At 43.5% G+C, this 25,849-nt stretch overlaps 1 protein-coding gene across 1 annotated transcript in view; it reads left to right on the plus strand.

Annotated features, from left to right (window-relative positions):
* Window positions 1-25,849, plus strand: part of TMEM163 (transmembrane protein 163) — a 274,865-nt gene that overhangs the window by 178,406 nt on the left and 70,610 nt on the right. The window contains exons 5-6 of the mRNA XM_017888400.1: window positions 589-632; window positions 2,022-2,113. Coding sequence (XP_017743889.1) covers window positions 589-632; window positions 2,022-2,113 — 136 coding nt within the window. The remainder of the gene's footprint in view (window positions 1-588; window positions 633-2,021; window positions 2,114-25,849) is intronic.

A 25,849-nucleotide genomic window follows, 5' to 3' on the forward strand; every position in this document is an offset into this window, starting at 1 on the left:
AAAAAAAAAAAAAAAAAAAAAAAAAAATCAAAATGTGTTGTAATTATAATTGTGGCATTGACATTTGTAGACATCTCTATTTGTAGACATCTGTTGTTTAAGATCATTTGTCACTCTTTTCTAAACAACTGTTATTGGTGTCTGCATTGGATTGTAAACTCTGGTGCCCACAGATTATTTTTTCATCTATCTTAGCAGTGGTGTATGCCTTAGACACACCACCTTATTATGGGAACAGTTTGGGTGGTTGGAGTTTTACTTTGAAAGTTTGATATAGTTCCCAGTTGCTAAATTCTCAAAGTATCATAAGTCATTTGATTGACAGCTGTTTAAGCAATTTTATTTGGAAATTGGCCCTCAGGTGTTTCAGAACACTGTGAGGGGAGGTTGTTGCAGGTGGAGTCTGGGAATCATTTCAGTTCACGCTTCATTTTTAAAAAATTCTTAGATTTTACACGTACAGTTAATTTTTAGTTTTATTCTCTTGGAATTTCCCCGCTGATGTTTAAAAGGCCATGTAATGTATTAATATACTCAAAAATGAGAGAGGTTTTAAAATATTCTGAATAATATTTTCTTTCTTTTTAGCTGTCTCCGTTATGAGGTACAGCGCCTCTGCTTTTGGGTTTGCAGTAAGTAACCTGAAATGTACTTTCATCAAGTTTTGCACGTTTTTTCATAAGCCCATAAACCTCACCCTGAGCCCTCAAATGAGGGTGGTTAGTGTATGAGAGCTTAGCATGAGAAACACACTTTATGGAAACCCACTTCTATTAAAAAATGAACATTTAACAGAATTATCTGCAACGAGGACTGTATAATTCTCAAGCACAGACTGGGGGGAACCATATTTCCCACAATGTGCTTGGGTGAGAGGATGTTTTGGGCATTTTAGCCCTTTTTTGCCTTCCAGGTTGTATGTGGACCTGGCACATACTGGATCAAAGCATTTGCTGGTGTAGGCAGAGGTTTGGGAGTTAAGATCAGGGCTACTCATGCTAGGATGAGTCAGTCTGTAGCCAGCTAAGGGTAATCTGGCTTCCCAGCCGGCCTCCTGATGGAAGCTAGTTGGAGAAAGCGGGTCTCTGCTTCACAGGCTAGGTCTGTTGAGAAATTGGGTGAAGTTTCCCCAGGCCCCTTGGAGAGGATGCTAGTGCTTGTGATCTTCCAGCTGAGAAGTGTGGTGTGGTGCAGTGTCCCATAAAGAGAGCTCTCCTCAGCACCCCCGCCAAGTAGCTTTAGGGTCTCCTGTACCTAAGGGTCAGTATGCCTGTTCCCAAACCCACTTCTGCCCTTTGTTGTGAGAACTTGCTATTGTAGGTACATTGCAGATTCTTTTCCGAATCTTATGAAAGATGTGGACCATCCAGGAAAAAGGCACACCACCAGACACACATACCCAGACATACCACATATACACACGTACACACACAGTGCATACACACCCCCAGAAACACACAAACACGCACATACATTTTTCTCTCTCATTCTCCCTAGCTTTCTTGTGCATGCATGCTCTCTCATTCAAACAGAAGCATTGAATTTTGTATGCAACTTTAAAGTGCTGGCAGACTTCTGGCAGGTCCTGGTGACCCCCACCGTCACCCCTGGACCCCAGGTAGAATAGTCCCATTGAGAGTCAAAAATAGAATTCTCACTTGAATCTCTTATCTGGGATGTGCAGGAAACTACTGCAATTATCTTGACTGTCATGGGGAAACCAATTCCGTGTGTTTCGAAACAGTGAACTCCCCACCTTCTGCCCTATGTCTCCAGAGTGCTGGGAGCCAGGGGCCCTGGGAGCAGAGCCCCCCACATGGCACGCTGGGTCTCCAAGCTCCAGACACCCCAGGCGCCCCAGGCATGAGGGCAGTAAATGGCTGCGTCGTAATGATGGGAGGCCTCTTTGCTCAGAGTTTACTCGTGCAGATGTTCTGAGTCACAGCACAGTTGTCCTGTGTCTTCACATTTGTGTGCTATTAACTCTGGAAAGCCTCTAATGCCATGTCTCCTTCTCCTAGTTTGATGCCATCCTGGACGTCCTGTCGTCGGCAATTGTCCTGTGGCGTTACAGCAATGCGGCCGCTGTGCACTCTGCCCATAGGGAGTACATGTAAGTGGATTCTTGTCTTTCACCAGGCTGCAGAACCCGTGCAGATGAAGGCCACGGAATGAGGCCCTCAACACAGCTTGCCCTGCAGCTTTTGTCCCAGTGATGAGAAGAAGGTCCCCAGGTTGCTTCTGAAAGTGACTAGTGCAATGCCAGCCATGTGATGGGATCCTCTTGGGATGGTCAGAGAGAGAGGATGTACCTTTATAATTTTCTCTGTTCTCAGATTTTGAGAATATTTGTTTGCTGGTCTGTCCATCTGCTCATCCATCCATCCTTTTGCTTTTTCTTGTTGGAATCTTTGTTCTCTTGGATTTTATGCTGTTTTCTTCTAAGTAAGGTGAATTCTCCACTGTCATTTACAGAAGACATCTTAAGGGCATTCTAAATTATTCTATTTGCCTTCTACCCTTCTCTGTATTAGGGGATGTTGCTTGCCCCAGTCTTCGCATCCCATGGGTGAAGATTTTGACTTTGAAGGACTTAACGTTTGTGACTCTAAAACATATGCCTTTTCCAACTTCCATCTCTTTATATCATTTGTAAACCCCAGGGTAGTAACACAGGTTCTGTGTTCAGATTTTCTAGCTCTGTGATTATGGAAGCCAGTAACTGCTCTGTGCTTCATTCTTTCATCTGGAAAAGCAAGAAAATGACAATGCCTCCTTTGTAGGATGATTGCAATGAGTACACACACACACACACACAGACACACACATTTTTTATGCACATACCTATACACTAATATGTGTATATATATATGCATGTAGTTATATGTATATATGTGTGTGTATACGTGTATGTGTGGGTATCAGGGCAACAGTTTTCTCTGTCTCTGCAGCTTTTGGACAGTTGAACACAAATGAGTAAATGCCCCTTTCTGTGGTTTGTGGTGGCACCCAGATGGAAAGTACTCTTGAGGCTGGGTGTGGTGGCTCACATCTGTGATTCCAGCACTTTGGGAGGCCAAGGCAGGTGGATCACTTGAGGCCAGGAGTTCAAGACCAGCCTGACCAACATGGTGAAACCCCATCTCTACAAAAATATACAAAAATTAGCTGCACATGATGCTATGTGCCCGTAGCTCACTTACTCGGGAGGCTGAGGTGGAATAATTGACTGAACCCAGGAGGTGGAGGCTGTAGTGAGCCAAGATCCTGCCACTGCACTGCAACCTGGGCGACAGAGCTAGACTTTGTCTCCAACAAGAAAGTACTCTTGAATGGGATGTTAGGTCATATTCCAACATACAAGTGTTACAGGACTTCTTTGAGGCCAAGAGACAGTAACATATCTGAGACTGAATATGCCAGATGGAAAACTTTTAAAAGATGACACCATAACTGACTCACTAATGAGAGCAAATTTTAATTCATGTCATTGTTAGCTTTCGTGTACAAAAACTTATTTTAAATGTTAAATGTCTATTTTAATGGGCATTAGTTTTTTTTAACAAATATAAGTATCAAACTTGTGATATCACAGATGATATCATTTAGGATAAAATTTAATTTTTAAAAGTGAATTTGTAGTTGAAAAAAATACTAGAAAATAGCAGTAAACTGACTTTTAAAAATTTCACATGATGGTTGAGCGTCTCTAATCTGAAAATCCAAAATTTGAAATACTCCCAAATTCAAAACTTAAGCGCCAACCAGATGTCACAAGTAAAACATTCCACACCTGATCTCATGTGACTGGTCACAGTCAAAGCTTTGTTTCGTGCACAAAATTACTTAAAATATTGTCTAAGATTACCTTCAGGCTGTGTGTATAAGGTGTATATGAAACATAAACGAATTTCATGTTTAGATTTGGGTTCCATCCTCAATATATCTTATTATGTATACGCAGCCATCCCAAAATCCAAAAAAATCTGAAACCTGAAACCCTTCTGGTCCTAAGCATTTTGGATAAAGGATACTTGACCTATACCGTGATGACCAACCTTGACTTAACACTGGTCTAGCCAAAGGAGCAACTAACGCACCCAACCCAAGCTGTTCTGGGTATTTGAGGAACTCAGAAGTCTGGAGAGTGTAATGTAGATACTCGGATTTCAGGAGCTAGCCACTGTCTTGTCAGAGGAACACGTCATCTTTGGTTCTATAGCTGCACTGTCCAATATGGTTGCCACTAGTGCAATATTTTAGTACTTGATATGTGGCTTGTCTGAACTGAGATGTGTTGTAAGTATAAAATACACACTAGATTCTAAAGACTTAATGAGAAAAAGTGTTTATTAATAGTTTAAAAATATTCATTATGTGTCGCTATTTAGAATATTTTGGATATATTGGTTAAACTTAAAATTTTTTTTTGCTTTGGCTTCTTAAAATGTCTTTTAGAAATGTAAAATTACACATGTGGCTTATATTATATTTGTATTGGGCAGTGCCCTCAAAGGAGAAAGTTTTCCCGCTGCTTTTCTTTTTTATTACAGAGCTAATACTACATAATTTGATTTGCAATTCCAGAAAGAATTGAATTCAGAGTTTTCCAATTTAATTATTCTAATTTGCTTTTTAATCTGATTTCCTTTCTGCTGAAATGAGTTTCGTACATATTAGAAAGCCACGAATAATTGTGGCTTTTCTATGTTGTTAGGATCTGTGTGAATGTTTATTAGGTCTGGAGGTTTTCCAAGATCAAAATTGATGAGACATGTCTTTGCTTTCACTGTTTCTAATAATCCCCCAAACAGCTACTGTTCTTTAAAAGTATATATCATTGCCCAAAAGGCAGAAACTCACAGAGGAGTTGCTTTGATTAATTCCCGGGTGATTGTTCACGTGACAATGCCAATGCATTCACTTGGAGATTCCTCATCTAGGGATTTAAGTGATAGAATCCTCTGTATTGTTGGCTTTGGTTTAAAGTTTCAATCCCTGGCTTACCCCATGTAAGTTTAAAATTAATGAAATCACTGCCAGCTGAGAAGCTGATATTTGCCTATTAATAAGCATAAATGAGTTAGAAAAGCCATTGGTTTTCAGTTAGTTGCTGGAGAGTAATATTAGAGGAAATTGGAAAATATGCAACTGGCCCATAGCTAATTCCCTTTATTTTTTTGAATTGGACCCAAAGCCTTGGGATGAATCTTGAGCTTGAATTACCGAGGCAAAGCAACTCGAAACCTTCCTTAGCCTTGCCACCTGGTGACTGTGCAGCCTTATTGTGGATATGATGGGATATTTCATACTCAGGGAAAGAGAGTTTGGCTTCAGCACCACCAGAGTGTAGCTAGCCCTAATAGTTTTTGTTTTGCATTTTTAAAAATTGTATTATTATAAATTTTATTTTATTTTATGTTGTTAAAACATATAAAATGCATTAGCCTAATCATTTTTAAGTATATGGTTCAGTAGTGTTAAGTATATTTCACATTGTTTTGAAACAGATCCTCAGAACTTTTTTTCATTTTGCAAAATTGAAACTCTACCCATTGAACAACTCCCCATTTTTCCCTGCCCCCCAGTCCCTAGCAATCACCATTGTACTTATATTTCTATGAATTTGACTACTTTAGATACCTCATATAAATGAAATTATACAGTATTTGTCTTTTTTGTGACTGGCTGATTTCACTAAGTGTAATGTCCTCAAGGATCATTCATCTTTTGTAGCATGTGACACAATTTCCTTCCTTTTAAAGGCTGAGTCATCTTTTTTATTTCTTTTATTTATTTTTTTGAGATGGAGCCTTGCTCTGTTGCCCAGGCTGGAGTGTGGTGGCGCGATCTTGGCTCACTGCAACCTTAGCCTCCCAGGTTCAGGCAATTCTCCTACCTCAGCCTCCGGAGTAGCTGGGACTACAGGCATGCACCACAAAACCTGGCTAATTTTTGTATTTTTTGTAGAGATGGAATTTTGCCATGTTGGCTAGGCTGGTCTTGAACTCCTGGCCTCAGTGATCTGCCTCCCTTGACCTCCCAAAGTGCTGGTATTATAGGTGTGAGCCACTGTGCCCTGCCTAAAGGCTGAATAATATTCTGTTGTAAATATATGCCGCATTTTGTTCATCCATTCATCCATGTGACCATTGCGAATAATGCTGCTGTGAATGTGAGTGTGCAAATATCTCTTTGGGACCTGCTTCCAATTCGTTAGGATAAATACCCAGAAGTGGGATTGTTGGATCCTATGGCAGTTCCCTTTTAAAATTTTTGAGGAACCTCTATACTATTTTCCATAGTTGTTATATCATTTTATAGTTCTACCAACTAGTTTTTTTAAGTTCCAAATTTGGTTACTTTCCTGTGGTAGGAAATGAAAGTATGGAGAAGATGGACCATCAGGTTTACACATGGTCGGGATTTTCAACAGGTAAGATAGAAGGAGGGGCAAGGGAATGTTATGTTTACAAGCAAGGGATTCCTAAGAAGAGACAGAATAAACTAGTCAAGGAGGGGTGGAAGGATAATGGCAAAGTTAATGAATAGTCACCATGGATTAGAAGTCTTGATTATAGCCGGGCACGGTGGCTCACACCTGTAATCCCAGCACTTTGGGAGGCCAAGGCAGGCAGATCACAAGGTCAGGAGATCGAGACCATCCTGGCTAACATGGTGAAACCCCGTCTCTACTAAAAATACAAAAATTTAGCCGGGCATGGTGGCGGGCGCCTGTAGTCCCAGCTACTCAGGAGTCTGAGGCAGGAGAATGGCGCGAATGCAGGAGGCGGAGCTTGCAGTGAGCCGAGATCGTGCCACTGCATTCCAGCCTAGGTGATAGGACGAGACTCTGTCTCAAAAAAAAAAAAAAAAAAAGTCTTGATTAGAAGACTAGAAGTCTTAATAGGTCAGTAATTGTTGGCGTGGGTACTAGTCTGAGAGTAGGTTGCTAAATACCAAGATTCCATAGGTGTTTCACTTATTGGCACAGATTTAGGGTAGAGTGAGTGGCTGAGGCAGCATGGGGACGAAAGTTCAGGGACACGGATGAGGTCAGATGTTGGCTGGATGATCCATTTGAGATTGAAGTTACCAGGAATGTGTGTAGAATTTGGGGTGGAGGTGAAGGCCATGAAGCAGGTCATCAGCAGTGAGTCGTCAGTGAGTGCAGGGAGGGGCCAGGAGGTGAGGAGGCAGCGCCAGGAAGGCGGCACAGTGGGTGCTTTAGTCTGATGGCAACTGGCAGTGTTGAGGGAGGAAGCTGGGGGTGGCCACCAGGAAGAAAGAGGCTTGGAGAATGTGGGATCAGAGAGGAAAAGCGGCCTCTACTGCAAAGGCAGGAAAAGCAGCTTCCTCAGAGAACAGCTATGTTTTTATTAGGGCAAGAAAGGTGTAAAGGGAAGAGTCAGAAAAGAGTTTGAGGATGTGGAGACTGGGAGGGTAGGATGAGACTGTTTGGGAGAGAAGGGAGCCAGCCTCACAGTGGGTGACAGAGGAGCCTGGGGGTGCGGGTGGGGTTGGTGACACTGGCCTGGTGACAGTGGATTGCTATGCAGCCACTCTGAAGAATGAAGCACTATCTGTGTACTTACGACGTGACCTCCAAGCTGTATTCAGTGAAGAAAGCGTGACACAAAATAGCGTGTGTGGTCTTATTTGTTTTAACAAAAGAAGTTTGCATCCACACACACTTGTGTAGGCTTATAAAGGATACAAAGGAGACTGGCAGCAGGGTCGCCTCCCCTCCGGGAGGGGGCTGGGGACAGAGGAAGGAGGGGGACACATTTTCTTTATGACAACCAGAGCTGTCCAATAGATGCTCGGTGGCGATGGCAGTGTTCTGTATCCGTGCTGTGTGATATGGTAGTCACTAGCCACATGTGGTCATTGGGTACTTGATATGTGGATAGAGTCACTGAGGAACTGGATATTGATTGATTGAGATGGAGTCTCGCTTTGTGGCCCAGGCTGGAGTGCAGTGGTGTGATATCGGCTCACTGCAACCTCTGCCACCCTGGTTCAAGCAATTCTCCTGCCTCAGCCTCCCGAGTAGCTGGGATTACAGGCATGTGCTACTACACCCGGCTAATTTTTTATATTTTTAGTAGAGACAGGGTTTCACCATGTTGGCCAGTCTGGTCTCAAACTCCTGACCCCAAGTGATCTGCCCTCCTCAGCCTCCCAAAGTGTTGGGATTATAGGCGTGAGGCACCGCTGTGCCTAGCCAGAACTGGATTTTTAACTTGATTTAATTTTAAAGAATTTAAATAGGCCCATGCAGCTAGTGGCTACTGTATTGGACAGTGTCTCTTTAGGTGGGTCATTTTTAACCTGTTTTCAAAAAACAGACAAAAGTTCTTAATAAATGAAGATTGAGGAGATTTGGAAATGAGAGAATGATACTGAGGAAAAGGAAGGAGGTGCTGGAGATGGAGGGCTTGGGGAGAAATGAGTATAGGAGGAACTTGGCAGGGCCGAATGACATGGAATTTCCCGTCCATCCCTGCCATTCTCTGCCTTGTGTACTGTGTAAGGCCCCAGGAAGAACAGCCTCCTGCCACCATGAGCTGTGAGGGCCGTGGGATGCTTGCCACAGAAGGTCCAGCTTGACGCTCATTGGGGGTCTGTGACATTTTGCATATGATTGCAGCACAGGTGGGGCTGTGTGGAGGCGCCCCAGGCCCAGCTGTCTCCTGGGCTGTCAGTCAGCTTGCTGAGATGGAGGTGAAGGCAGATGGGAGATGTTCACCTGGACAGCCTTCTAATTCTACAACACGGAGTCACAGTGCGGCCCGAGAGGTGGTTCTCCTGTTCCAAATGTACCTCCCAATGGCGTTCTGCTCAGCTGCACATTGGGGTGGGAATTGGAGGGCCCGCAGTGGATGTCTTGAGAGAGGCATAAGCCCTTTGTGTGTCTTCCCATGTGAAATAGACGGGCCCACGGTTTCTCACCCAGGCTGCTTGCTCTGCGTTCTTTTCCAATTTGCTGAGCCACATGCGTCGGCCTGAAAACCACCAGTCAACAGGATAGCTTGATAGCCTTTTGATGACTGACTTTACCAGCACCCTCGCTGCTGTTGGAAACAATTTCAGAAATTTAAAAAGAAAAGTAACTGATTCAGTCAAGAAGTGATGGATTAGTAATTTGCTTTTGGTGTCTGAGCTGGACTGCAAAGGCAATGAGTTACACCAAGAACATATTAAAATAGTATCATGTCTCCCTGCGTTCTTCCTATAGGGTGTTTGATCTGGCCCTAAATCAGAGGCTCTGAGAAAGTGAATCCTGTTTACTCCACATTTGTCTAGTGCTGTTAAATTGACAAAGCTCTTGAATGTGTTTTAACTCAAGAACAGAACCTGAACTAGAAGAATAAATAACTTCAGAGATGCCCTCGATGGCTGATGAGAGTCAAGGCAGAAAGTGGAGCTGTTTCAGCAGGACGGGAGCTCCTCCACCTTGAGTAGTATGAATTTTACTCGCCCGGAGACAGAAAGGAGTGGCCCTCCACTGTCCTGAACAGGACAGATGAAAGCAGGCATGACACAGACATGACCCTACTGGGTTATGGTGCTGCAGGTAAGATGTACTAGAGGAAGGAGTGTAGACTTGGTCCCTGTTATGGGCTCCATTGTGTCCCCTAAAAAGATATGTTGAAGTCCTAACCCCCCAGTACAGAAGAATGTGACCTTATTTGGAAACAGGGTCTTTGCAGATGAAAACAAGTGAAGATGAGGTTATGCTTCATTAGGGTGGGGCCTGATCTGATATGACTAGTATCCTTATAAGAAGAAAAAGCAAAGACAGACACGGGGAGTAGACCGCCATGGGACAAGGGGGCAGAGACTGTAGTAATGCATCTACAGGCCAAAGATTGCCAAAGATTCCAGCAAAGACCAGAAGCTAGAAGAGGGAACTTCCCTGTAAGTTTAACAGGGAGTGTGGCCCTGCGGACACCTTGATTTCAGACTTGTAGCCTCCAGAACTGTGAGACAATACATTTCTGTTGTTTAAGCCAGTGGTCCCCAACCCTTTTTGGCACCAGCAACTGATTTCATGGAAGACAGTTTTTCCACGGGCTGGGGTTGGGTGGGGATGGTTTAGGGATGATTCAAGCACATTACATTTTTTGTGCACTTTTAGGGTTTGTGCTCCTATGGGAATCTAATGCCATTGCTGATCTGACAGGAGGTGGAGCTCAGGCCGTCATACAAGTGATGGGGAGTGGCTGTAAATACAGATAAAGCAGGTGACAGTCTGTGGTCTGGGGATTGCAGACCCCTGGTTTAAGTCACTCAGTTTGTAGTGCTGTATTGTGGCAGCTGTGCAAAGCTAATGTAGTCCTGAGAAGAGTCCTTCATCAGAGCTGCACTCTGCTGCTTACCTGCTCTGTGACGCCACATGATTTATTCATCTTTCAGAACCCCAGTTTTCTCATCCATGAAAGGGAGGGGAGGGTCATGACAGCTGCCACATGGCATCATGGTGAAGATCAAACTTGGCATTGAATAACTTACTTTCCATCCCTAAAATTTTGGAAATTTTTTTATTTGTCATCCTGGAAGAGTTTGAAATTGTCTACCCTAGCATTTTGTTTTGCTTTTCAAGAACATAGAATAAAAGAATTTGTAAATAAAAATGTAAGAAAACCCAGACATACACTTCAGCACATTTAGAAAGTTGCTTTTGACTTAGCAACAAGGGATAAAAAGATTGTGTCTTGATGCCTCAATTTCATTCCCACCCCCGCCCATGGTGTGCAGTAAGAAATGTGTGGGGCAAGACAAAGTAATATGTGTTTATTGTAAACAGTTAAGGTAATTCATAAAGGTGCAGAGAATACAGTGAAACTCACTTGTTACTGGGCCTTCCAGGGATAACCAGAGCTAACATTTTGATGTATGTCCCGTGTGTGTGTGTGTGCACGTGCGTGCACACACGTATATCCATTTAGCTTTTTTTTTTTTTTAAACATAGAGATCTACATATAGTTTTTTGAAAACTGTTTTTTTCTTTATTTAACACCATCATTTGAACATCTTTCCATCCATGGATAAATAGAGGTTTGTTATTTTTTGATAGCTATGCAGTATTCTATGTATGGGTTTAGCCTATTTTAGCAATTTTATGCTGAAGACATAGGTTATTTCCAATGTCTTGAGGTTAGAAAAAATCCAGAATAACTGTCCTTAAACATTTGTATTTTAATGCCTGTCTTCTTTTTTCTTTAGGATAAATTACTAGAAGTCTGGATCAAAGAAAATGCTCACATAATTTTGATGACCAGTGTCAAGCCATGCTCCAAAAGCGTCATACTCATTTACCACTAGCGGGGGTGAAAATGTTTATTCTCCTTTGCCAGCACTAAGTGTTATAATTCTTTTTATCAGCAATGCTAATTCTCCATGCTAATGTGCATTTCTTTAGTTAGCAGCCTAGTTGAACATATTCTCATATGCTTTGGGAGCATTTGCATTTCTTTTGAGAAATGGGTTGCCAGAATTTCAGATGGGAATGAAAAGCCTTTTATTTCCATCTTGGGACAGTTCCCAGACTGTGGAACCTAGGCAACTAAGGAAGCACAACTTAGTAATTGACCAGGTAGTTCCTGCTTTGCCGTCACACACTCATATTCTTTTTCTGCAGTGCCATGGGCATTTTTTGTTTAAAGATCTAATTACCTACATTTAATTAATGTATTGGTCTATTGACTTGTCCATCTCCCTCACCAGGCTTTAAGCTCACCGAGGCAACAGTATTCCTTAACTGTCTTCTTTTTATCCCTAACCCCTAGACTCATGCCTGGCATTTAGTAGGTACTCATAAAGAATTGCAGAATGAAAGACTTAACTGTGAAATTTCTTCATCTTAAGTAAGGTTTGGATGACCCTTATTAAGATGTTAGTAAAAACCATGTACTGAGCCCGTGATTTGTGTCATGTATTATACTAGACTCTGTTAAGTAGAGGTATTAAACACCAGGTGGAGAAGGTAACTTTTGTTCCTGAAGACTCCTGGTTAGTGATGGATAGAACTGGAGTTTAAACAGGGGCCTTGCTTGCTCTGAAATTTGCTCATAACCACTGTGCAATGCTACCTCTCCAAATGGTCATTTGCATGACTCAGTTTCACCAGTCTGACATTCCACCTGTCCTCTCCTTCCTCCTGGAAATGCATCTTCCTAGCAATTAACTGCAAGCCAAAGTTAACTAGAGGGAGAGGGAAAGTGGTTATGGATCCAGAAAAATGAAGAACTATAAAATTCTCCAATTTGAAATGCAGTCCTGGTCTTTGGTTCTATCAGCAAGGTGGGGAAATGGCTGGCAGTTGGCCAGACACAGGTAAACTGCCTGGGCCACTGCAGGGCAGTCTAGGAGCCAGGTTGGTGTTTTCAGGAGCTAGTATTCATTTCCTGGGTCCCCTGGCAGATGGCAGCCATGACAAGTAACTGGGTTGGGGCCCTGTGGCTTTGCCATCAAGGAGTCATAACTGGCCTTTGTCTGCAGCTGTAGCCTGTCCTCTGGCACCTGCTGCCAGGAAGCCTTTGCCAAAAGGAGTGTGTTCTACCCCTGGAGTGCCAGGGCCTAGCGCTATGGATGGGGCCGTGTTTCACCCTGAGGCTGGTCACCCTTTGGACACTTGCACCTGAAAGTCATGGTGTTTGGCATCCTGCTCCCTGCTGCCCTCGGTCAGCTGCTGCCTGTACGTGGAGGTGAGCGGGCTGAGTTCAGGAAGACAGGCACGAGGGTGAGGTTCTTCTCCCTTTGTGATCACCTTTGTCAGTGGAGATTTGGGCAACCTCCTTCCCTTCTCAGACATCCTGTGTTCAGAAGAAATCTCTGTGGGCTTGTTTTCCCCACAGCTGTCTTTGAAGTGTTAGGGTCAGAGCATGGCATGTTTTTTCTCATTTCTGTCCCAGATTTTGTTCAGGGTGTTTGCTACTGGACATTTAAAATTCTGTTTGACTCTATGTAGGTCCTGCCATTGACTACAAATCAATACCAAAACGTTGATGTTAGGTTATGACTGATGCTTCCTTTCTCCTTAGACATTTGAAATTTTCTGAAAAAAATTTATAAGATACATATACAGTTTTTGTAATCATATCAAGCATACTTTTTCCCTTTAGTGGGGTACGGGGGGAAGCAAGCCAGTGTGAGAACAAAGACTAAAGCTCTCATTTCCCCTGTGCTGGCATTGCTTTCCTGTGATTAGCCCACCGGGTGCTATTGTGCGTACACCGTCAGCACCGCTGGGTGCGTTTACCTCCCTTATGAAGGGCTCTACCACAGCGCATGTCGCCTTCCTTGGGTGCCCGTGAAATTACATTGAATGGAATTCTGGTGATTTTTTTCCTCCCCATCTCATGCCTTTCTCTAAGTAGTTGCACCCTTTGAGCTTTCAGTCAGTGTGGGTTTTACCAGCATCTTTCTGTAGCATGATTCCGCTTGTTCCTATCGCTAAATAGGAGGCATTTAAATACATCCTTGAGTGGTTTTTCATCGTTCCTACCCACTCGGTAAGATCGTTATGAGAAACACATGAGATAATAAAGGAACGTTCTTGGCACAGTGTTTGACCTGAAGTAGGCACTCCATACATGGGGGTTATTTTTAGCGGGCTTTCCAGGCAAAATAGAGATAGGTGGTTTTTATAAAGTAGCTTTATTAAAATATAATTCACATAGCATACTATCACCCGTTAAAGAGTACGGTTCAATGGCTTTTAGTATAGTCAAAGTCGTGCCTCCATCACCACAGTCTGTTTCAGAACATTTTCTTTACCACAAAAAGTCCCACTCCCTGTAGCCTTCACCACCCAGCCCCTCCCAGCCCTCCTTCCCCATGCCCAGCCCCAAGCAGCCACTATTTCCTGTCCTTAGAGATTTGCCTGTGTTGGACATTTCATATACGTGGAATCATGTACTCTTGGTCCTTTGTGGCCTAGCATATCTTTTCTTTCTTTTCTTAGTCACTCAGGGTAGTGTGGTCAGCTTCACCCACGCTGTGGTGTGTCAGTTCTCCATTTCTATTGTGGCATCATATTCCATTGTATGGATATGCCACAGTTCAGTGATCCATTCATCAGCTGATGGGCATTTGTGTTGTTTCCGCCTTGGGGCTATGATCAAGGATGCTGCTGTGAACGTCTGTGTGCTAGTGTTTCTGGGAAAATATGTTCTCCTTTTTCTTGCTTGGGTATAGAGCTAGGAGTGGAATTGCTGTGTGTCATTGTTTGGGCTGCTGTAATGAAATATCATAGACTGGGTGGCTTATAAACAACAGACATTTATATCTCACAGTACTGGAGGCTGGGAAGTCTAAGATGAAGGCGGATTCAGTGTCTGGAGAGGGCCTGATTCATAGATGGCATTTTCTTGAGGTGTCCTCATATGGCCGAACAGGCAAGGCAGCTCTCTGGGGCCTCTTTTATGAGGACACTTATCCCATTCATAAGGGCTCTGGCCCCCATGACCTAGTCACCTCCCAAAGGCCCCAGCTCCTAACAGCATAGCCCTGGAGGTAAGGATTTTAACATCTAAACTGGAAACCTGTAGCCCCGGCACTGGATTATATGGTAACTCAATGCTTAACATTTGAGGAATTGTCAAAACGTTTTCCAAAGTGGCAGTGTCAGTTTACATTCCCACCAGCAGGGTACGCAGGCTCCAACTTCTCATCCTTGCCAACTCTTATTATTATCTGTCTTTTTGGTTCCAGTCATTCTAGTGTGTGTGAGTGGTATCTCAGTGTGGTTTTGATTTGTACTTGAGTGTTATTAAAGTACTATTGAAGTAGTGGGTCATTGTTCTGGAGGAAACTTCCAGGAGGCCCTGCAACTCACTGACATTTGTTCCGCAGGCCTCTTTACCACTCTGTAGAGTCTGGCTTGTGAGCTCACGGACTGAAGCTTGATTTTAATGGCACAAAGTCAGGGGACTCAGATGAATCAAGCTCAAAGAAATGAGATGCAAACGTGGATAGGATAGCAGTTTATTAGTGGATGCAAAGTATCTCCATTAGAAGACCTTGTCTGGGTGTCTGCTATGGACCGGGTGTTTATGTCCTCCCTGAAATTCTTGTATTGAAGCCCTAATTCCCAGTGTGATGGTTTTAGGAGGTATGGGTGCTTTGGGAAGTAACTAGGGTTAGATGAGCTTATGAGGTTGAGGCCCCTATGATGGGATTAGTGCCATGATGAGAAGAGGGAGAGAGGCCAGCACTTGTTCCCTCTGCCTTGTAAGGACACAGTCTGTGAGCCAGGAAGAGGGCCCTCACTGAAATCTGACAATGCTGGCACCCTCATCTCAGAACTTCAGCCTCCAGAACTGTGAGAAAGTCACTGTTGCTTAAGCCACCCAGTCTGTGGTATTTTGCTGTGGCAGCCTGAGCTCTGACAGTGTCCATGTGGTTTCTTCCCTTTTTCTCCCTGCAGGTAGACCCATGTAGGGATCCTGGGCCTTGGAACAAGCAGGGATTGGGTGAATACAATATTTAGAGCCATCAGCCTCTGATTGCCTGATCTGTCAGTCTGTATTTTAGAGATGTGGTTTGGGTCTAAATGAAACCACCTTTGAGACCAGAACACCGGCCAAGGTTCTTTCCCTGTGGGCAACACACTTTGCAGTGATCTGCCCTCTTTTCCCTTATAACTGTCTTTTTTGTGTTTTCCTAGCAGACCAACCCCCTTCCTGATTCATAAGCCTTTTCTTTGGTTATGTGGATACTGTGATCATCTGCTGATAATTGAGGCTTTCTGTTCTGTTTCAATTGCAGATTTTCTAAGTGCCTGTAGGCCCTAGACCTAGAGCTATGGATCTTACAGCCCGGCAGGGAACCATGGCCCGGGAGCCGAGGGGTTTTTGTGTAGTTCCTTTTCTAATCTGATAGGTTTTGACCTAAAAGTTTAACTCTGAGGATAGTTTTATTACTGACTTTCTTAGTATGCTTCAGGCACTATGCTAAGTATATTCTATATTCTGTCTCATTTAGTCCTAGAACAGTCCTGTGAGATAGAGGTCTTGCTCTTCCAGTTTTATAGGTGGCAGATGGAGGTTTAGAGGCTCTCAGGGGTAGACAGAGCCCCAGAGCTGTAGAGCTGGAGTCCTGCTGGCGGGGTGAGGATTCGTGCCCTGCGCTGCTGACCTCCAGAGCCCGGGGCTGCCTTCACTTCAAGGCAGCAGCGCATGTCCTGCTCAGGTGGGAGGCCCCAGGGAGTTCTCTCTGGCTGTGGACTCGGGATGACAGAGGAGGAAGAGAACAGCTGTGAACAGCCCCAACCTTAGTCACTGGCACCGGCGTGTCTCACAGATTTCCGGCAAGCTGGACGGGGGAGCCCAGAAGGGGTTTTTGGGCAGAGTCTCCTTTCATTTTCCCTATAGCCCAGAAGGAAGTTGTTTTCCAATTTGAAAGGCAAAAAAAAAAAAAAAAAAAAAATGGTGTTTTAGGTTTGTTTGTGCTATACATGATGTAGTACCCTTTGCTTCCATTTCCTCATCTGTTAGGTTAAGACTGAAACTTCTCATCTTACCTGCCTTAAGAAAAGGATTAAAAGACATCACTGTGAGACTTGAAAAGTGCATGTATGCACACGTGCACGCTCCCTCTAAATATATATACACAGAATGTCAAACATACAAATAAGGCCGGGTGCGGTGGCTCATGCCTGTAATCCCAGCACTTTGGGAGGCCGAGGTGGGCAGATCACTGGAGGTCAAGAGTTCGAGATCAGCCTGGCCAACGTGGCGAAACCCTGTCTCTACTGAAAATACAAAAATAAGCCGGGCGTCATGGTGCGCATCTGTAGTCCCAGCTACTCAGGCAGCTGAGGCAAGAGAATTGCTTGAACCGGGAGGGGGGTGTTGCAGTGAGCCAAGATTGTGCAGTTGCATTCCAGCCTGAGCAACAGAGTGAGACTCGGCCTCAAAACAAAACAAAACAAAACAAAACCCATATAAATAAGTAAATGTATAAAATATTTATACATATAAAAGTAATATATATTAACATGAAATCTACCCTTTTAATTAGATGTACAATACTGTATTGTTAACTATAGGCAGGTCTCCAGAACTTATTCGTCTTGTATCACTGAAACTTTATGCCCCTTTGATCAGTAATTCCCATTTGCTCCTCTCCCCTTAGATTCTTAAACACAAACCACTAGAGGGGCAAGTGTCTGAAAGGACTTTAGTATTTAGACAGGAAGATTGTTCCATGCTTACATGGAAGAGTTAATAAAAATCCTCTTTCCGTAGCTTTCTTAGGGCGACAGAACTGGCAAATTGCTGTTTATTTGCTTTTGTGTTTGTTGCTACAAGGAATTGGGAGTGTGGGTGTTAGCACCCACCAAAATTTGTTCCTTGGCATTTTCAGTCAAGACAGTGCTTGCTTTGTGTGTGTGTATGTGTTTAAGTGAGAAAAACAATGTGTACGATATGTCAGTGGCGTGGAAGTCACCTGTGAACAACCAGGACATGAATCTTGCCTGCTTTCAAAATCCAAGTTCAAATTCTCCTCCTCTTCCAAGGTGACCGAGGCTGAGATGATGGAAAAACCAGGTTTCTATAGATGTAATTCTTCCAGAATACGAGGACATGTGTTAGAATCTGAACTGAGTACTTTTCCAAAATACTAGTGGTATAAGGAGTCTGTTGACAAGTCTCGTCTGGGAAAGCAGATAGAAGTTTGGGAAATGAGACATTCAGGTCCCTGTATCTCAGTGCTCCCCTTACCCCAAGCAAGGTACTTTGCTGGCTTCATCAAGACCAGTCTGGCTTAATATCTGTTCTTCCTCAAGGATTCACTTGGCCGTTTGGGTTGAAAACTCAGGAAAGGTGGTCACAGAGAGACTCTTTATGGCCTTTTCTAAGGAGAATAAAGATAATCTTTTTTCCTTTTTTTTTGAGACGGAATCTCGCTCTGTCGCCCAGGCTCGAGTGCAGTGGTGCGATCTCGGCTCACTGCAACCTCTGCCTCCCGGCTTCGAGTGATTCTCCTGCCTCAGCCTCCCGAGTAGCTGGGATTACAGGAGCGCACCACCACACCTGGCTAATTTTTTTTGCATTTTTTTAGTAGGGACGGGGTTTCACCACATTGGCTAGGCTGGTTTCAAACTCCTGACCTCAAGTGATCCACCCACCTTGGCCTCCCAAAGTGTAACCTTGGCCAGGCGTGAGCCACCGCACCTGGCCAAGGTTAATTTACAAATCAGTCTTCAGGAATTTCCATGACAGGTTAGTGAATGTAAACTCCATTCTTGTTTGAAATTTCAGGTCATTGTCTGCATCTGTGGAATGGTGGGTGGTGGTCTGGTTTGTGGTTGGATAGCTGTTCTGTTGGTGTAGCCTGCATTTTGTTTCCCATGTGAGAAGGTAACATTTGTTTGCTTTTTTTAAAAAAAAGTCCAGTTTTATCAATCAGAGCCTTATCAAGAGCTGCATTTTCTAAAACCTGACCCTGATATTTACTCATTCATTTAATGAGTAAAATATTCAGTTCAATTCAGCCCATCCTGTGCTGGCTGCTTTTTGAGGCACCAAACCAGCTCTCTGCTCTCCTGGACCTAAAGAAGGAGATGGGCAGGGAAGTGACTGCAGAGAGTAGGCAGAGCTGTGAAGGAAACAGAGCAGGGTGGTGTGACAGCATGTGAGGAGGACCACTGTGAGGTTGAGGGCCAAGGAAGGTCACTGAGTAGGTGCCACTTCAACCTTTGGTGACACTTCAACAAAGGAGACTTGACAAAAAGCATCCCTGGACAGAGGGATTGCAGCAAATAAAGGCCTGAGGTGAGACCAGCGTCGTGTGTTTAAAAGTCAGAAAAAGAGGCTCCTGTGGTGGGGTCCAATTAGTGAAGGGCAAAGGTGAGATGCAGCTGAGCCTGGGGAGGAAGTTTTGATTATAGGAGCAGTAGGAGGCCACAGGTGCATTATTAAGCCTTGGGGTGATGTGATCTGCTTATATAATTAGCCTTGGAGAGCTCAGATGGTTTATTACAGGAGAAACCTGACATTCTTGTGAATATGGAAGGCCCTGTGTTTCTTTAAAAATGAACATATTTTCATTCATCTCACTGATTTGTAACAGTGGCGCGTATTTGTAGAACCAATATGTTTCAATTAATATGAATTTTAAAGTGAGTGTTTTCCTGTCCTCCATTCCCCATAAAAGATCATCACAGTGAACAGTTTGGTGCATGTACTTCCAAAATACTTACTTTGCAGAGAAAGTGTGATGCACGCCCATATGCTTTACGCGTGCGTGCGTGCACACACACACACACACACACACACAACTAGGTGTAATGAAAATAGGATCTTTCTGTTCATATTGTTCTGGAGCCCGGTGCTTCCTCCTAACAAAACCAAGGACATAAAAAAACTCCCTATATATGTAACCCATTCTTTTTAATGACCTCATGGAGTTCTTCTGTTGGCTATACCATAATTTATTTAACAGTCTATTAGGAAATCTGAGTTGTTCCAGCTCTTGCTCTTTTATGTTGCAATGACATTGCTGGCGCATGAATCTGGACACACCTCTTTGTTTATTTCTTTAGGCCCTGTGCTTGAGATGTGGGGTACTTTTTTCTTTAATAAGAAACAACTAAACTGAATTTCAACGCCCATAGTGTGTCCTAGCCCAACACGTATTCTGAATGAGAATGAAGGCTCGTTTGTTGGTAAGGGTGTGCATTACACCAGAGACCGGTCACTCCCCGAATATGGTGGGCTTGCAATTTGCCACTGATCTGTAATCTTGATTGTTGATGGAGTGGTTGCTGTGATTGGAAACACTGCCAGCCACAAATGCACAGAACAATGAGGAACATATGTAGGGAATGGTAAGCTCACCTATTTGATATGCACATGAAGCCAGCAGTATTCCCCAAGTGGCCTTCACTGTGTGGGCACAGCTGCAGGTCTGTATGAGGTTGCTTTTCCTGATATCATGAGTAACTAAAGCCAGGGACAGGCTTACAAACAATAGACTACAGAAAGCTGGGTCTGCCCTTTGCATAATTAACCTGCAATTCTGCATTTCAAGAAATGTGATTGTTTGAGGCAGTAGCAAGCATGTTCAGGATAAAATACATGTTTCCTTATTATTGGATCCACATTCTGCAAATATCATATCCTATCAAAAGCAAAGGAGCTTAGGGAGGAGGAGTTGGCTGATGAAAGGTCTTGGGAGAAAGAAATGATTCCAGAGTTATTTTTCTGTGTCTGTTGTTATACCCAGTCCCTAAGACAGTCCAAGAAGATAGGCTTTACTGAGATGTTTGGGAGGAATTGCACAGCACTTGGGGCTTGTTGTGTTATCTCGACAGGAGGCCTTGTGTGCAGATTTTGGAGAATAATTTCATTGCTCGTGGCACATCCAGCTTTATTAGCTGGGCCAGGATTTAGGCGCAGTTTGGTATCTCTGCCTAAACGGCTGACTCTCAGACACAGATGCCCTAGACTTCTCACTTTTGGCTTGTCAAGGATACAAGATTATGGTCTCATGCTGAATGCACATACCTGAACTTTGTTTTGAAACCAGCTGAGTCCATCCTACCTGTGATATTATGAAATACTTATTTGGTCTTCTTCCCAGTTTCTTGGCATAACAACTCCTAAAATTTTTAGAATCTTCAAGATTATGTGTCCTATGGAATGCTAATGAGTTCACGGATGGCTGGCAGCTCCTGGGTAGCTTCAGGATGAGGTTGGTCACCTGAAAGACCAAGGCAGAATTTAGAGGGTTGGGACTTGCAGCCCCACCCCCAGCCTCTGGCCAGGAGAGAGGAACTGAAAGTTAAGTTGATGTGCCCAGTGGTTTAATCAATTATGCCTACACAAGGAAGCCTCCATAAAACCCATAATGACAGGGTTCAAAAAGCTCCCGATACCTGAACACGTGGAGGGTGGTGCACCCCAGAGGGCATGGAAGCGCTGTACCCCCTTCTCCTGTGCCTTGCTCCGTGCATCCCTTCTTTTGTATCCTCTGTAATAATCCTTTATAATAAACCAGTCAATGTAAGTTAAGTGTATCCCTGAGTTCTATGAGCCACTCTAGTAAAATAATTGAACCCAAGGAGAGTGCATCATGGTGAACCCTAATTCCTAGCCGGTGGGTCAGAAGCACAGGTATAAAACACCCTGGGGCTTGGGGTTGGCCTTGGAAGTGGGGCAGTCTGGTGGGACTGAGCCCTCACCCTGTGGGATCTGACACCATCACTGGGTGGGTAGTGTCAGAATTGAACTGGGGGACACCCAGCTGCTGTCTGCTGAATTGCTTGCTTAGTGTGTGGGGAAAATCGCAATACATTTTGGTGTTCAGTGGCCACAGAAGTCTTCTGTCACGCCTACTGTTGAGTGAGAGAATAGGAAAGTAACTTGAGTTTGGTTTTATCATACCCACACACCACCTCGCCTTCATCGGCCTCTGTCCACTGCCCCTTTCTGCCCATTCACTAGCAAGGGAGGTGGGTACTGGCATGAAAAACTCCTTGGGGACACATTTAGGATGGTAGTCACAGTACATATTTCAGTGGCCTTTTAAAAGGGGGACGATTTTATGGCAAAGTAAAACAAAACTGTTAGCCCCCTTACTCCCTACTCTGCATCAAAACCAGAGTGATATAAGCTGATAGAAGTTGTTGGAGCTCAGGCCAGAAAGAATCAACCACAGTTGAGGAAATGTAGAAAAGGATATGTCAGTTTCTCCTTGGATCCTAAGCTTGATAATACTGGACTGGCTCATTTCAAAGGAAGGGCGTGTGTTGTGTGTGCGTGTGCTTGTCTGTGCACATGGCTATGTGTTGAGGAATTTTATTGTGGGCGAAAATATATTTGCACATTAGCTACTTTCCAGAAATAACTACTTTGATTTATTCCTCATCCAACCCCAGAGGGAAGCCCAGGTTATTAAATTTAGTTCCAAAGAAGGCATATGTTACTGAGTTAAAGAAAAAGCCTCAACCTAGTCATTAGTTTTGTTTGTTTTTTTCTTCTATAGAATAAAAATGGTTTGGGTAGATTTGTTGAGGAAGCCTTCTTTGAATTTCTCTGGGGCCCATTTTATATTGAGAAGTAGGCCCAGCACGGTGACTCACGCCGGTAACCCCAGCACTTTGGGAGGGCAAGGTGGGAGTGTCGCTTGGGCCTAGGAGTTTGAGACCAGTCTGGGCAACATAGTGAGGTACCCTGTCTCTACAAAAAATGAAATAAATTAGCTGGGCATGGTGGTGCACACCTGTAGTCCCAGGTACTCAGGAGGCTGAGGTGGAAGGATCGATTGAGGCTAGGAGGTTGAGGTTACAGTGAGCCTTAATCACACCACTGAACTCCAACCTGGGCAACAGAGTGAGACCCTGTCTCAATATATGTATTACACACACACACACACACACACACACACACACATACATGGAAGTCAATCAAGGGGGCATTTTTTTTCGCTGTCTTCTAGAGAGTAGAATCAGAGGGCATCCACAGTGAAAGATGGGTTGTTTCTGGGGCATTTCTAGCATGAACTTTTAGGGAGAAGGGCTTGAAGGAAGAGCAGATGCGTCCCCTTCCCTGGCCTCTACATATCTCTTGCTTCTGGTTCGAGACTCAGATGGGGACATGGTGTCTCATCTTCCTGTGAAGGCCTGGACTGGCTGCGAGGTGGGAAGTGGCCTTGGTGGGCACCGATGCCAGCCCTTTCCTTCCAGCGTAAGAATCCGCCCAACTGCATTCCTATCACAGCCCCGATGGTAGCCTTCCGCTCCTCCAGCTTCTGCTTGGTTACTTGAAACTTCCCTTTTCATGGTTTTGAAAACCAATTGTAAAATACATATATTGTTAATAACACTTCATGACTTTAAAATTAGTATGTACTCATTATTTAAAACTGGACAATTTTTTTTTTTTTTTTTTTTTGGACACAGGGTCTCACTCTGTCACCCAGGCTGGTGTACAATAGTGTGATTGCTGGTGTGATCTTGGCTTACTGCAGCCTCTGCCTCCTGGGTTCAAGTGATTCTCCTTCCTCAGCCTCCCAATTAGCTGGGACTACAGGCGTGCACCAATATGCCCAGCCAATTTGTGTAGGTGTTTTTTTGTTTTTTTTTTTTTTTGTAGAGACATGTTGGCCAGGCTGGTCTTGAACTCCTGACCTCAGGTCATCAACCTCCTCGGCCCCCCAATGTGCTGCATTACAGGCATGAGCCACCATGCCTGACCAAAAACTGGACAATTTTAATGTATGAAGAGTCACCCCTCATCCTACCACCCAGAGAATGGTTAGCTTTTGGAGATTTTTTTCTTTCCATTTCTTTTATGCATGTGCACAGATTTATATACATTTTATTTTTGAGACAGAGCCTTGCTTTGTCACGCAGCCTGGAATACAGTGGCGTGATCTCAGCTCACTGCAACCTCTGCCTCATGGGTACAAGTGATCCTCTTGCTTCAGCCTCCCCAGTAGCTGGCATTACAGACATGCAGCACCAGGCCCAGCTAATTTTTGTATTTTTAGTAGAGATGGTGTTTCACCATATTGGCCAGGCTGGTCTCGAACTCCTGGCCTCAAGTGATCCACACGCCTTGGCTTCCCAAAGTGCTGGGATTACAGTTGTGAGCCACAGCACCTGGCCAGGTTGATACACATTTTTATAAAGCTGAGTTAATGGTATGTGTTCTGTTGTGCATCCTGCTTTCTTCCCTACTTTCTAAAGTGAGCATTTCTTTGTTATTGAAAATCTTGATGTACTTCCTTTTAAGTGTCAATGTTGCATCTTATTGATGCACCGTTATTAACCATTCCCCTTAAATACTCAAGTATGGTTTTTTTTCCCTCCTATTATAACATAGCAGTGAAGAGCCTTGTACATTCTTGTCTGTCTGATTATTTCCTTTGGAAGAATATTTCTTAAAATGGAATTTCTAATCAGAAGTGTGAGACATATTACTAAATTGTCCTCGGAGATTATGACACTTTGTATTCCAACCAGCACTGGCTGTTTTTATTTTTAAAAATGAACAATTGAAGAGGCAAAATGGTATCATTACAACTTTTTTCACTTTTCAAATGGCTTAAGACATGACCCTAGAGATGTCACTGCAAATTGATTGTTTGGCTAATCAAGATTTTCCAGAATGTTTGTCTAACCAGAGTTTAGTTCACCTAACCATACCCTAACTTTTCTATCTCATTCATTACAATGTTATAAGAAACTCTTATCAAATGCCTTGTTAAAATCAAAATGTATCATCTGAGGCATTCTCCTGGTTTACTAGGTTAGAGAAGCCATCCCTACAGAAATGGAGTTAGGCCAGTTAGATTTATTCCTGGTGAACCTAGGTGAGCTGGACAAAATCTTTCATTTTGGAATTGTTAGAATAAATCTGCTGAGTAAGCCGTCTGATAATTTGAAGTAAGCCTTTCATCAGTCTTGCATTTCTAAGATCTGCTTACAAACACCAAGACCCATTTCCCAACTTCTAGAATAGTTTCCTATTTGCCCTGATTCTCTCTAAAGACTACAAGCAGTTTTTCCAAAACAACATGGAATGATCTTCCAGCATTTGGGATAATGTGGTTTAGGATCTGGATGTTGTCAGAAGGACCAGGTGTTTTTTTTTTTGGGGTCTGTTTTGTTGGACTTCTGTGTCCTCTTAATGAGTTTTATTTTCTGTTCCTTGCCCAGTTGAAAGGCCAGAAGTGGTGCTGTTCTGTCTTTTGTCTCATGTGAACATTGACCATTTTTCTTGGGTTGTAGTTAAGCTGAGAATTTTGTTCTGAATGGCACTTGGAAATAGTTTTCCCCTTTTTTTGCCTAATATCAAAAGGATAGTTATCAAGACTCAGCCATTTTGGACCTATATCTAATATACGTGTTGGTGCTATCCTTTTGATTGTGTCTTTGGCTAATTGATTATTGTCCTATGTTCCTCTTAAGTATCACTTCATCAGAGAGCTTTCCATGCCGTTACAGTGATCCATGGATGAGCATCCCATCTCTCCCTCCTGTCATTTTCCCAGCCGGTGTTTGTGGTTTCAGCCAGGACCCGAATGATTCCCAAGGCTAGGACAGGCCATTCCTATAGCCTTGCTCAGGATCCCGGGAGAGTGGGCAGTGGAGAGCCCTGTGGTGTTGGACTCACTGTCACACACTTTTCTGGAAATTGTAAAGTCCTTTCAACTTCCTGTCACAGCTGCTCCTCCCCTTCACTCCTCACAGCCCTCAGTGACAGCAGCGGGATTTGGGGATCTGGGACTGTTTTTTTGGCAACTGTCTTTTGCACATTTTGTATTTTTTGTATTTTTTCTGAAGGTTTTTCTTTTCTTAAAATTCTAAAATTTCTTTATAATATACTTTCTAAGGTTTCCTCCCCTTCTTCCCTTCCTCTCTCTCTAGTATGTAAGTGTATATACACACAAGCATGCACATAAACACATGCATGTATATATAGATGCATACATGATGTGAGCATGTACACTGTATAGATTTGCAGAGGAGTCAGGGGAAGTGAAAGGAGATGGAAGAGACATGACATAATCACCAAGAAGATGAGAGTTGATCCTAGTTATAGCTAATAGTCATGACTGACAAATAGTCTGTTACCATGGGAAAGAAAATGAGAAATATGGGAGAATACACTCCTGGAATTAATTGATAACTCTCTAGAAAACTATTTGTGGCTAGGCATTTTTGTAGGGACTTAGTTCCGTGGTTACAGCTTAGACTGTAACTTAGGATGATGGGAGATTTCATCTGTTCATCTGTCTTGAACAGCGTATGCTGAACCTTGCTGTTTTTTAGACATACTTAAGTTTTCATTATTAGGTTTTTGTAGTGAACACTTTAGGGAGTTGG

This window comes from Rhinopithecus bieti, unplaced genomic scaffold (genome assembly GCF_001698545.2).
Source record: "Rhinopithecus bieti isolate Rb0 unplaced genomic scaffold, ASM169854v2 scaffold_15296, whole genome shotgun sequence".
Classification (NCBI taxonomy): Eukaryota; Metazoa; Chordata; class Mammalia; order Primates; family Cercopithecidae; genus Rhinopithecus; species Rhinopithecus bieti.